Below are 13,643 nucleotides of genomic sequence, written 5' to 3'. Positions count from 1 at the left end.
TGCAGCAAACACAAGACGTTCGAATCATTCATGCATCAAACTTTGGTAATCTTGTTGATACAACATATACAAATGGATGAACAAGTAACTCTAAAGATTTAGTGAGCCTCCATGTGATGTTGCCCTGACCACATAATTTTGAAGAGGGTTTACTTTCCCATTAATAGCTCTCACTGCAAGTAGGACAATGGTGACCGTGTGTTCACACACAGAGAGAAAATAGTCTTGACAGTTAACACACTTTTGGGGGGGGGGTGGCCAATTGGTTATGGTTCGCGAATCATGATCAGAGGGTCAGGAGTTCGAATCCAGCCATAGGCCATATGTTGTGTCCTTGGGCAAGGCACTTCACCCCCACCTGCCTCTCTCCACCTAGGAGTATAAATGGGTACCGGCATTAGCTGGTGAGTAACCTGCATTGGACTGGCATCCCATCCAGGGGGAATAGAAATATGAAGTTCTCAATCGTTTCATGTCAAGGAAACCAGAGAGAAATGCTGGTTTGATGGGCTATATTGGCTCGTGACGTACTTTCCCTTACTTACACTTTCAAAATCGCTCACTCAGATAAAGAGATTGAGAATGACCAATGCATTGTCGTCCTAATGACCTCTAATGAAAAGGTCAACTCATTTACGTGTGTAAGGCCGTGTCCGAAATGGGCTTCCAGAGCTACGGCTACGTCTATTGTCAGCGCGTCCCTGCGTATTTTCAATGGGCGCGGACCTAGACCTAGCTCTAGACAGCTGATTCGGATGCAGCCTGAGTGTCTCCATGCATTGTAGGTAGGCACTGCATCCCCAACCGCATGTCACATGCTTCAGAACTAGCCAATCAAACTACAGGGAAGACGGCATCATCAAGGTACATAGGTGTAGGCGGGATTGTCAAACGGTGAAAATATCTTATTCATTTGCACACCAGTTTTCACTGGTTGCTATGAGTTACCATTCAGCACTCCAGACTCAAGTACTATTGGTTTTGAGTAAATAGGTCTGGAAACTAGACAAGGCAATGTAAGAAGCCCCCGGATGTCCGCGTCTACCTATAGCAACCGTTACAATTCAGAAGTTTTTTAGGGTGTTGACTGTTCGTGACCTCTGAACTGAATACGTGGAAAGGTGGTGAAGTGCACCCTCTACTGTTACGATCACGACAGGATATGCTCCAGGACGCCTTGTCGAATCAGATGCTCACATTGTGATCTCTGCAGAAAATGCTACAGAAGAGATAAATAAAATTTATACAGAACTTAAGCAAATTAAGAATTGTAGTCGTTTCTGCATTGAATCATTTACAGTGGTGCACATCCAAATGTTAAGGCTTTTTTTTCAGTAATCTATCCAGTTTGTTTACCTGGCTGTTTTTCTTGAGGACAATTATCGTTCCATCTTCTGTTTCAAACTCGCCGTGGTCCACCAAACAACGAACCTAAAAGTGCACAGAAAGAGAAACTTTATTATGACGTTAACCCCAACTCCAAAACCTTTTCCTGAATCCTCAAAAAATCACCCACAGTACAGAAAACCACTGATACCCAATAAACGTCAGCTTTCTGCTGACGGCTCTATGATGATTCATGATTTTATTCTGATTGCCCTACTTTTTAATTACATATTCATGAGGAATGCACTACCTATGTATATTGTAATTGTTGATCATCTGTGACGGAAAGTTGGACGGAAAGTAGGTTCTTACCTCAATATATAAACTCTTGGGTGGTTTCCGATCCTGTTGAAGGAGAAGAATATATTTTCACCAAAATGTAAAAGTAACTCAAAGATTTTGTCAAGATGATTCAAACGGGATTGTTTCCTTAACAGTGAAATTAGACTTCAATTTTTGCTTTGAAGCAAGCATACATAGTATTAAAGTTCTCCCCTGTTTTTGCCTTCTCCCGGAAAAGTATCAATAAATATTTTACAAGTTGTCAACATGGGGCGATCAATTTGCAGAGTATTACTTGAGGTATCGCACGTCACAAAGCCAGTCAAATAGCCAGAACAAAATTGGAACTCTGCGATCTTGAACCACAACCAAGATAAATTGTAATATCTCTGGAATTTCTTTAATTAAAAAATTTAAAAAAAAAAATTGGGGGGGGGCAGAATACAGGGTAATCAGTAGCTTACTTGGGAAAAAAAGATTAATTTACCTGTGTGAGATCCAAGCCCCCTGTGCCTAATGACCTCATGTAGCTTGCCAAGGATTTGTTGTATTTGGTGAACCACTGAAACTAAAGCAAAGAAGAAAAATATCTGCATTAATTACTGTGGTGCACAAATAAGGGTTCTTAGCGGATAATTAACATCCGCTTCAGACTGGCATTCACAAGGAGTGCCAAACCAAAGTACATTAGGAGCAATTCAAGTCAACCAAAATACATTTTGGTTTCAGAGTCCAGACGGGCACACTTTTTGTTTTAATTTTACACTGACCAAAGTCAGGAGTTACGGTGAATGCCTGTAGCAGTCAACGTTTTAATGAAATCATTCCTAACTTTTTTATATAATAGTTAACTTTTCTTGTACTCAATTCACATCTTAAGAATAAATTGGTTAGGTGCGACTCTTGTTATGACAATAATGATAAGATTGATACTAGTAGATAACTTTTCTTGTACTCAATTCACATCTTAAGAATAAATTGGTTAGGTGCGACTCTTTTTATATATGGCAATAATGATAAGATTGACACCTAGTAGATGAAAGTTTTGTTGTGATGATGTACATTTTGATCATACCTCTTGATCTGATAAGTTCTGTTTAACGTCTGCTGGAAGCACACTCCCAAACTCCCATCTCATATTGCGAATGATCGCAAGTCGATTATGTCTAGCATGTTTGGAATAAAAAAAACCTGGACATTCAGAATATCTGCTATTTTGTTCAAGAAAAACTGTTAAAACTAAATGTAGATACAAACAACAGAGGAGTCCATCACGAGTCAAATCACGAGTTGGGCCACAGTATTAATGCTTTTGTCACAGTTCAAGTTGGGGTAGATCCGAGTAACTCACCAGGATCAACTAGGGTCAGCCCCGTGCCGTTCGATTAGCTCTGATGTCATTCTCGCGGGGCTCACCCCGGTCAGCCACCACAGACCCTGCTCGTGGAGCGTAGTCAGTGGTCTCACAAATCCTCCAAAACCGCCATGAGGATTTTTGGAGGATTGAGGGTTAGGCTTATTAGGTTTAAAAAGCAGAATAGGAACGTCCACACAACCATACCCTGAAACTCTGTGATTTTGTCCCCAAAATCAACCCTCTGTGGTGCTAGTAATTCCAGTCACATTTCTTTTTGAAACTGTTGGTTCAAACACAGGAGCTACCACCGTTATGTGACTTGATTTCTAACAGTGACTTTTCACTTACATGCTTTGTATGCATTATAACGCAGTGCCAGTCTGATGTTGACGCACTGACTCATAATGTGGTGGCGTCATTCATTGCTGGAAATTGCGGCGCCTCAGCTATAAACAAACTGGATTTTCGAAATTCTCTCCATAAATGTAAGACATTTCTTGGATTGCCTTTTGATCTGATCGTTGAAATGTGGTAAGGTAAACACTCAAATTTGGCAACCTCCAGGTGAGTGTTGCCTTTAAGATTACGATCAAACTATGCATCAAACTTGAGAGGTACTCACAGATATGCTAGGAGGCATCGTTGGTTCCTCTCTAAACAAGTGTGACGTAACTGCACCCCTGAGAATAGACCACTCTGCCCCTCTTCCCTGGTACTCCTACAAACGAAACAGATGACAATTATCACCGGTTCATCATAATTTGCAGACAATTTTGTTAAATATTTTTGTTTGGGATTTCCAACAATTTTTTGTTTTTTCAAAAACAAAATTTGTGCAAATATTTGATACACAATGCATCCTCCAAAATCAACAGGCACTTATTTGGCATACCTCCAAATTCCTCCAAAAAGACCCAGGTTGATTTTGAAGGGTTGAGGAGGGCTAAAGTTTGATCACAATCACAAGTAATCATTACTTAATGGACATTAATTTTGGATCTTAACTTTTTAAATAATTTAAGAAGTAAAGACTTACACCACATCTGCCTGATTCTGATCATACAAAGCTTTCATTTCTTCCAAGACCTTCCTTACACCATCTTCCTGATAAAAGAAAGAAGCATATTTCAATAAATTTACTAAGTTACTTAAATTTACTAGACATCCCCTTGAGCACTGTTTTTACATCTAGATTAAAGATTGTGATACATATTTTGGATTTGCATCTTGGCTACCTTCTTGTGTGTACAACATCAGGAAAACAACAAAATTGTGAGTCCTCATAACTAGCCCAGGTGGACTCCCTTCTCTACACTGGTGCGCTACTCTTAAAATGAAAACAGCGTCCAGCTAGGTATTTAATCTAATTTAACTTTTAAAGTTTATAAATACTACTTTAAAAAATGATTAACACTGCTTATGCTTCAAACTGCTTTCTGACTGGATGGATCAACCTGAAATATTACAAATCAAAAAGTTAATGCAAAGGGAAAATCATTATTTTGTCAAACAAATCCAATCATAAATCAAATTATATATCAACTACACTATTTATGTGTAGTCTACACACGTGTAGCAACATTATGAACTGTACAATTTGCCTTGTTTTACATTTTATTTTTTAATTTGTTTTTAGCAATTTTTAGCATGATGTCCAAAAGCGTAAATTAACATTTGGACATGGCCCGACCATGTCCAAATGTTAAAAAAAAGGCAGTGTATATTTTGCCGGAGACGGCAAACCTTTAGTAAACGTTAGTTTGCCGGATATGCACTGAACATGCGCAGTTACTGTTTTTTTGTACTTAAACATTTTCCGGTGACAAATTTTAGTCTGGCTCCATGCCAAAATTATCGTTGTAACCTCGTATTCACAAGATGGGATTCAGACCATTTTATAATTTTGGACTATATTTCCCTTTTAAAAAAAATCCTCCAGAGCCACAAATCTGAAAAAGAAAATGTAATACTCTGCAAAAAATGTTTGAGACATGTTAAAATAATAAAAGAAGAATATTCTTATATATTTGGGGATGAGAAAAAAAAACTTTAAAAATGTGGTACGGTCGGAATCGAACCCGAGTCATCCCGCTCACTAGAGCTTTTGCTTAACCACTACACCAAACGTGCTACACAACTTTTGGTGGGAATTTAATACATATTATAATTCAGCCCTATCTTAAAGAGTACAGCGCCCTCTGTTGATATGGATTGCCGCCGGCAAACCTTTAGTAAACGTTAGTTTGCCGTCATTACCTCCGGCAAAATATCCACTATCTAAAAAAAAAGCTGATTCGTAGAGTCCTAGTTTCTCAGACTAGCCTTAGTAAAATTGTGTTTCTCAGACAAAGCATAACAATTTCCAGTTTTCTAATTTTTATGCATGAATTGTCAACCCCCACCACCACCATAATGGAGCTCCTTTTTATAGCTCCATGCCATAACTAACGTAGGCACCAAAACACGTCACATCTCCCCAACCCTTCCCTTCATCATTCATGATCAATGTATTTTGTGTGCACACTGGCACTGCGGCTTTCGTTGAGGGAAAGGATCAGTGCTAAAACATATTAACTTACATTAAATGGCAACATTGTTCCATCCCTCGACCTCTGTAATTCTTGAACCAATTCCAAAACTTTTTCACCAAACATATTTGTTGATATTTTGTTTGCCGGAAAGAAGTAAAATGGAGAAAAACAACTTCACAACATTGCAACATCTGCTGCATTTGGCTGTTGACAGGAATGAAACTTGCCGCGCGAGCGAGAAACATAGAGAAAGAGAATGGTACCTTAAAGTAATATGTATCCTATGCTTTTATTAGAGTCTAGTAGCCAGACCTTTCTAGAATACATGAAGTGAAAGGAGACCGCTACGCATTCAAGAAGCCAAACATCCCTGTATTACATGTACTTTGTTTAGAACCTAACCACATGTGTGCTCATGCATTGATTGAAGATCAGGGAACAAGTTTGGCCCGAACTCGTGGGAACAGCTGAGCTTTTTCTGTTGTGGTTGACGGTAATTATTGCATTATTCGCATCGATGAACTTTGTATTTTAAATGTTTATATTTAATTGAAGGGTTGGGTATGGTGGCCCTGAAGGGACATCGCATATCGCAAACGTGTGCGCATACGTATGCGATGTCGCGAAATTTATCGCGAATGTGTGCGCACACGTATGCGATGTCGCAAAATTTATCGCGAATATGTGCGCACACGTATGCGATGTCGCGAAATTTATCGCGAATATATGCGCACACGTATGCGATGTCGTGAAATTAATCGCGAATATGTGCGCACACGTATGCGAATTTGTTTGCAATGTCGTGAATTTTATTGCATACCTTGTCGCATACCTTTCAGTAAAATTCCTAATGAACTGGGGAGTTGTAGCAGCTAGTCTGGAATCTAGACGTACTGTTAGATATAAATAGGGTCTGACTAATAAACCGTCGCGCGCACGCTGTTCCTCGTGCAATCGTTACTACTAGTACTGTCAAGCGCAAACTTGCTACTAGCGCAACTTTGAAATTTGCGCGCGCAAGTTTGAAACTTGTGCGCGCAAATTTCAAAGTTGCGCTAGTAGCAAGTTTGCGCTCGACAGTACTTGTAGTAACGATTGCACGAGGAACAGCGTGCGCCGAGGTTTATTAGTCAGACCCTATTTATATCTAACAGTACGTCTAGATTCCAGACTAGCTGCTACAACTCCCCAGTTCATTAAGAATTTTACTGAAAGGTATGCGACAAGGTATGCAATAAAATTCACGACATTGCAAACAAATTCGCATACGTGTGCGCACATATTCGTGATTAATTTCACGACATCGCATACGTGTGCGCATATATTCGCGATAAATTTCGCGACATCGCATACGTGTGCGCACATATTCGCGATAAATTTTGCGACATCGCATACGTGTGCGCACACATTCGCGATAAATTTCGCGACATCGCATACGTATGCGCACACGTTTGCGATATGCGATGTCCCTTCAGGGCCACCATAGTTGGGAGCAAACGCTTAAAATTGGTAAGTTAAAACTTGCTATGCTGGTGTGGGTTGAAGAGTTGAACATGAAGATGAAGATTGTATAGAAAATGTGGGAGCGCATGGAGCGGTGAGGGCGCTGTTCATTTGTGCCCTTTTTTCTGAAACGAAGTGGCTATCGTTACGGCATTCGTTGTTTAGCGCCCTCAACGATTCTTTTTTGATACGCACGCAGGTATATAATTATTTGTTTTCCCGTGTTTTGGTGAACAGTGCGACAGCTCAGTCGATAGCGGGTAGGATTTTGCACCGCGAGGTTGCGGGTTCGCATCTCAGTTTTGCACTCAAATTTTTTTCCTTTTCTAACCTTAGGCTTTGGAGGGTTTTTTTTAAAAGGGAAATAAAGTCCGAATTTTATAACGTTCAAATTCACTTTTTTCCTTCTTATTTATATTTTCTTCTCATGTTTTTATAAAAGTTGCAGTACTACCGTAACGATAGAAAACGGGAAATGCGTTACGGCTGCCGTAACAATAGCCACTGCGTTTCTGAAAAGGAAATTGTGATTGAGTTTTTTTTGCACATTCATTGTGTAGTATTAAACTTCACATAGAAATTTGAATTTTTGAAATCACGATTGCCGTCTGTCAATCATATCTTTATTGAAATAAGGGTAATCCTTACTTTTAGGACCCCTTTCCTATATGAGGTTAAAAGACTCACCAAAACAGCTGACTATGAGTATGACACTCAAAAGTGACATTCTGATATTTATTGACACATTTGAACATTTGGCAATGACACCTCTTGAATATCAGCAGGTTTAATTTTGTAGAAAGAGGGCAGGGTTTTGATTTATGAGGGGTTAAAGACGACGATGACAAACAGAAAATAAATTTAAAAAGCAAGATGGCGAACTGCAAAAAAAGGTAGGAAAGTCACATTTTCTTTGAAAGTGCTTTCAAAATTATAACTAACATGAGTTTGTCTGAAGAAAAAAAGACTTCTTTAGCCTGCAAAAGTCACTTTGGTACTGGACAGTCATCTGCAAAAGTCAGTTTTGAACAGAACTCGTACAAAATAGAGGTGTCCTAAAAGTAAGGATTACCGAAATAAGCATGAATAAAGACAAAGATTTTGAGAAAATGTGAGTTTTGAGCATTTCCATCATATTTCTGCACTTTTTCGTATGCAAAATAATTCACACTATTAGGCCGAGTAAAAAAAAAAATAGTTTCTTGTCCGGGGTTTTTGAACGTATTTACAGTGTCATTTAGAGTTGTATTGGTATTGGTATTTATTTTCCGATGAATTTGTAGACTTTTTCGGTGTGTTTCTACTACATTTTTCAAAAATAAAAAATAATAAAAAAATCCTGGCGGCCTCCAAAAAGGAAGCGGGCGGTGACGAGAAACTTGTTGTTTTTTTTTACTTCGCCTAAAACGTACACATTTCAGTGTCTCAAAACATCCCTGGTTTAACTCCATTTCCTTTGGGTTGCAGATTCCAATGAAATCCAAACTTGTATTTAAATGTTTCTTTCAGTTTTTCTACAAAACCACATCAAAAAGACAAAAACAAATGTAGAAAATATAGTACATGTGTATTCGAAAAATATATTTCTATTACCTCCCGGCGGGCAGTGTCAAAACATTTTCTGCAATAATATAAATAAGACATGAGACTGAAAAAGAGGTACATGTAGGCCTAATCGTGTAGTTACGGCCCCGTGCCACATAAGAGAATGAACAAAAACACTTGTTTTTTGTTTTTTTGTTTTGGGACTTACCTAAATAAAGTTACCAACAGGAAAAGTAACTTAACGTAAGCACTGTTGATATATCAGACGCAAAATTTTCAATAATCAATAGGACCTAGGCCTTTATTGGAAGTACAAAATCAAGAATGTTTGATATCAATTATCCCATGTAAAAGTTAAAGACCATAAAGACGACACTTTGTTTTTAAAAAACAAAAACTTAATTCTTAAGTCCCAAATTTCCACTGCTTTCTCTGGAGCATGTTGCTCAAACGTTTAAAGCAAATTCTCAGCACTGACAGTTTGTCCAGTCTTAATTTGAATTGGTCTTGATTTTTTTTTTATTTCAGTTAGAAAATGACAAGAACGAAATGATAAAGTGAGACACTCAGTTAACAGCACAACATAACAAGAACCAGCATCATGGCATTTATGCAGCAACAGCAGCAACAACAGCAGATGCAAATAAAGGAGGTTTGTTTCATTGAAGACAATTGCATGTTCATGGTGTAGTAAATTTGAAAATCGTGGACTGAAAATTAAATGTAATTGACATATGGTATTTTTGCCTTTTTTTTTTTTTTGTGGTTAAATTTGGTTAATTCCTTCTTTTTCGCAAAGGAAAACAAATCAAACTTTAAGAGAATTCGCCAAATTTCAACAAACTGCATTTAAAGAACCTATTCAAAATGTGGTGGTTTTTTGTGTGTGTTTACCCAGATTAAATCTTTTTGTTACTGAGCGTGGAAATTGTTAATTTAAATAAGACCCACATTTTTATATGTAATTGCCATAATGTACAGCAATTTACAAACACTCTGTTGATTTTGTACATGAACATTGCTGGAATGTTAACTTTTTCTTATCTGAAAACCTGTTCTACATGTTGAAAGTATTTTTTAAGAGTTCTATATTTTAAAGTCTCCATTAGTCTTGCCCCAAGACTGGTTTTGGATTTGATTCCCTTAATACATCAGCCAGTCCCTGACAAGCAGTTACGGGGTCACCTTTAACAAGTTGAATCAAACCCGGTCTTGGGAACTTCGGCAGTGTTACCCAGGAAATTCTGAGCATACCTCACATGCGCGCATTAGAGGTGTGCTCAGATGTTTTTGGGTCAGCGTGACAAAGTTTTCCAATAGTGGATTTGATTCATCTTGATGGTAGTGGCTTCTACCACCACAAGTGATTTGACCCTGCTTGTAAAGGACAAGCTGTATTAGGGGAATAAAATCCAAATCCCAGCTTGGACCACGATCAAGGCTACGGCTTCAAGTTACACATGTCTATTGTAGCGGCTGTGGCCACTACCCATAGACTCGTGTGTAAGTACAATCCGTAGCCAAGTAATTCAGACATTGCCTAACTCTCCATATGAAACAGCACAGTATTGATAGTAGGTCAACTGTGAGAAAAACAAAATACTTTTCTGGTGTTTGTTGCAGTTCCGTGATTTCCTGTCTTCTTACAATCGTTTGACGGAATCCTGCTTCACTGACTGCATCAAAGACTTCACGGGAAGAAAGCTGTCGGACAAAGAGGTAAAATAGACCAGTTGTACAGAGCGCCCTCATTGGGGACAGGTTTTAAATGTAGAAAGTGTCTAGTCATGAGTATCACAGAAGAACAAAGACATGTCCTCTGTAGGGGTGGTTTATGTAAGGGGTGTTTGTAGCTCATATTTGTCCAAGGGGGGGGACACACATTGCTGATGATGGCTGACACATGGCGAACAAGCTACAGGTTGTGCAAATTCAGAATACAATTAGTTGTGAGTACTTGGTGCAATACGCATGCGAACCTGTGCGTGCATGCAGTGTGTCCCTCCACAGCTCTCCGAAGTGGTCAAAAAGTGCCAAATATTGTTCGCGCACTTAGTCCATAATGCTTCAGAAATGAACTCTACATTCTGAATGTGTTGTGTTCGCAACCCAAAGGTTTTGTACTGTGCATACTACAGTTCCCGGAATAGGAAAACTTAAAATGAACCACATTTCTCAACAGTTTTGAAGTTGTGTGACAGGGCAATATAACTTTCCATATTTTTTGTTGAGGGGGGGGGGGGGTAAAGAAGTCCTATTGGAAACATTCACACATTTGAGCTTTAGACTTTCAGGTCTGTCATGCATCAGTCTGCAGTTTTTATTTGTCATTTGCAATCTGACATCTTTTTTAGATCACTAATATTACTAGGTGATGTAGGTATATTTTCAGTAAAAACTTCCAGAGTTGTAGACCAGTGAATCATAACTCAATCGTACATCAGGTCACAAGTAACAGTGGATGAAAAAAGACAAATGCTTTTGGCACAGTTCATTTGAATAGCTTTTTACTTGAATTCTGTGATTGCCTTGTGATTCGTTTGTGATTGACTTGTGATTGACTTGCGATTGACTTCTCACTGACTTGTGATCTGCTTGTGACTGACTTGTGATTGACTCAGGACTTGACTACAATTCAGTGTCACTATTTTCATCTCACCTCTAGAGCAAGTGCGCCTCCAACTGCATGGAGAAGTACCTGAAGATGACGATGCGGGTTTCGCAGCGCTTCCAAGAATATCAGGTGCAACAGAATGAGGGACTGATGGCTGCAAAACAGGCGGCTATGGGGGGACACTAGTTAGAAGAAAATTGGAAGAGTTTGCAGAAAGATGATGTCAGTCATGCTCCCGAGTGCGAAACCATTAGTCCCTGCGCTGCCCCAAACCGCCCTACCTGTTAGTGTTACTCCATGTACCGCCCAAAACCGCCCTGCACTCTATGGTTGTATGGATTCGTCGGGGAATAAATACAATGTAATACAATGTACTACAAGTGTTAATAGGTTAACACCTCCATGGTGGATTCACTTGCTGGTGAAACTACCTTCTACACTTCTCAAGATTTCAGGTTGAGTGTTCATTGTAGCCACGGGCGTATCTTGTACGATTAGTGTTTTTGTGCCACTCAGGGCAACTTGTAAATCGAGTCCTTTACTTGTTGGTTTAACGTCGGAATTTTTTATACCTGAATCGTACTGGATTCCAGACTGTGTAAAGAATAGTTCTTTAAACTTTTTTTTTATTAATAAACTTACCAAATAATTAAATAATTATTCAATAAAAAATAAAAAATGATGGCACACATTGGTTGACCCCGGTGTTACACACACACACAAATTGCTTTGAATAGGGAAACATCCAGAATACCTTGCATTTATTTAAAAGTTAGCATTTCCTGATAAAGGCAATAGGAACGTAATTTACATGGATGATTTCCTTACTAGAAATAATGAGGTCATGAATGTTTGGTGCCACTATTGGGTGTATTTGTTTTCATTTTGTAGTATTAAAATGACACAATTTTAATTGCATTTGATCTCGATTAAACATAAAAATGGAAAATTTGTAACTTAATTGTCCTGGTAACTGTTTACATTCATTCCATCTTAGGTTCGATACTGTCGGGACCTATTAAAAATTTCTTTTTCTTTTGTATATGCACGTCCTTACCTGGAGGGTCACGTGCTGGAGGAAAGTTACAAAAAAACATCGCCAAACGTGACGTGACGAACGCAATGCCGTGACATGCGAACGCAGTGCACATGCACAATGCGCGTTGAGCTAGGTCAGTGCTGGAGGAAAGATACATTTATCTGTATTATTTTACTTAAATTTTTTTTTATGACAGTAGGTCCATGAGAGACCACAAAAATGGCGCACATTCATCGCACAGTGAATGGGTGCATATGCACGCACTGCCGATCTAGTCTCTTTATTCCATGATCATTCTGTGATTTAGACCAGTCTAGGTTCAAAACTTGAATACAGATGGTCCCAGACGAGCGTGATAAAGCCTCCGTTGCCGCTGTGGTAGAAATCGCTATCAACAACATGAATCAAGTCCACTCTTGGGTACTTTGGCAGCGCTACCCACAAAATTCCGAGCATAACTCATGCATTTGCTTTAGCTTGAATACAGCACGCTTGGGATATACTCAGAATTTCCGGAGTAGCGCTGTTCTCGAGACGAGACTTGGTTCATCTGGTTGATAGTGACCTCAACCATCACAGAGGCTTCACTAGATTTTTCACGGGCAAAGACTAGATTTAGAATTTCCGAGGGGAAAGAAGAAAACACGCTGAAAATCTTCTGTTTTGTTTGCAAATACAAATTATTTATTTTCATACAACTGCTCTTCAGAAATAAATTTTAATACAAAATCATCAATACCCTTGTGACCTGCACAGGAATGGACAGGCTTTTCGTTAGGTTTTTTCAGCACCAAAATTAATAAGTGTTAAAAATGAGATGGATCGTTGCGAATATTTCAAACAAAAAATACTATAAAATATGAGTAATCTAAAATCTACACTGTCTATTACTTGCTAAACCATTTACTATATGTGACCACTTAAAACAAAAATTGTCATAGCGCATAAATAATTAAAGGATGTAAATAACATGGACCAATTGTGGATTTTTGCACAATTCAAAGTTGGGACATTTCCAGATTGGGAAATACAGCAGAATTTTGATTATTTAAAATTATCGAGGAAGAGCAAGTTTGGGGGCAAACTTAAGTTAACTATATTTTCAACTAACTTCACTTAAAGCAGGATGCTTGGACTACTGTAGTTGACTATTTGGAACCGGACCATGGGGCATGGTTCCATCAATGGTTAACAATAGCCGGGCGCATCATTATGCACACCTGGGAGGGAGTTTTTGGATGCCGTTTTGACCATCGTTTGACTGGAAGCTTTGGTACGTTGCTATTAGTGTGCAGGCGTAAGTCACTTCACAAATCAAGCACTAGTCCACTAATGGTCCTCGCCTCAACTTGGCCCAGTCTGCACAAATCTGGTAAAATTGTTGTA

At 38.8% G+C, this 13,643-nt stretch overlaps 2 protein-coding genes across 3 annotated transcripts; one reads left to right on the top strand and one right to left on the bottom strand.

Annotated features, from left to right (window-relative positions):
- Nucleotides 1-771: 771 nt before the first annotated feature.
- Nucleotides 772-5,881, bottom strand: LOC119743201 (DNA replication complex GINS protein PSF1-like). The gene is made up of 8 exons (XM_038219581.1): nt 5,605-5,881; nt 4,062-4,129; nt 3,648-3,743; nt 2,744-2,834; nt 2,156-2,236; nt 1,699-1,731; nt 1,357-1,431; nt 772-1,219 (listed from the first exon to the last, which is right to left on the bottom strand). Exons 1-8 carry the CDS (start codon nt 5,677-5,679, stop codon nt 1,151-1,153), a joined length of 588 nt encoding a protein of 195 aa, XP_038075509.1. The 5' UTR covers nt 5,680-5,881; the 3' UTR covers nt 772-1,150.
- A 37-nt stretch (nt 5,882-5,918) lies between these two features.
- Nucleotides 5,919-12,177, top strand: LOC119743202 (mitochondrial import inner membrane translocase subunit Tim9-like). Of its 2 annotated transcripts, none has more exons than XM_038219582.1 (4): nt 5,919-6,049; nt 9,133-9,256; nt 10,228-10,323; nt 11,270-12,177. In XM_038219582.1, exons 2-4 carry the CDS (start codon nt 9,206-9,208, stop codon nt 11,402-11,404), a joined length of 282 nt encoding a protein of 93 aa, XP_038075510.1. In that variant the 5' UTR covers nt 5,919-6,049; nt 9,133-9,205; the 3' UTR covers nt 11,405-12,177. The 2 variants fall into 2 exon arrangements, with proteins under 2 accessions (XP_038075510.1, XP_038075511.1); XM_038219583.1 differs by lacking the exon at nt 5,919-6,049 and adding an exon at nt 7,042-7,065.
- Nucleotides 12,178-13,643: the final 1,466 nt, after the last annotated feature.

Source organism: Patiria miniata, unplaced genomic scaffold (assembly GCF_015706575.1).
Source record: "Patiria miniata isolate m_02_andy unplaced genomic scaffold, ASM1570657v1 HiC_scaffold_6, whole genome shotgun sequence".
NCBI classification, from domain to species: Eukaryota; Metazoa; Echinodermata; class Asteroidea; order Valvatida; family Asterinidae; genus Patiria; species Patiria miniata.
The sequence above is the reverse complement of the archived record's forward strand: the minus strand, read 5'-3'. Positions and strand labels throughout refer to the sequence as shown.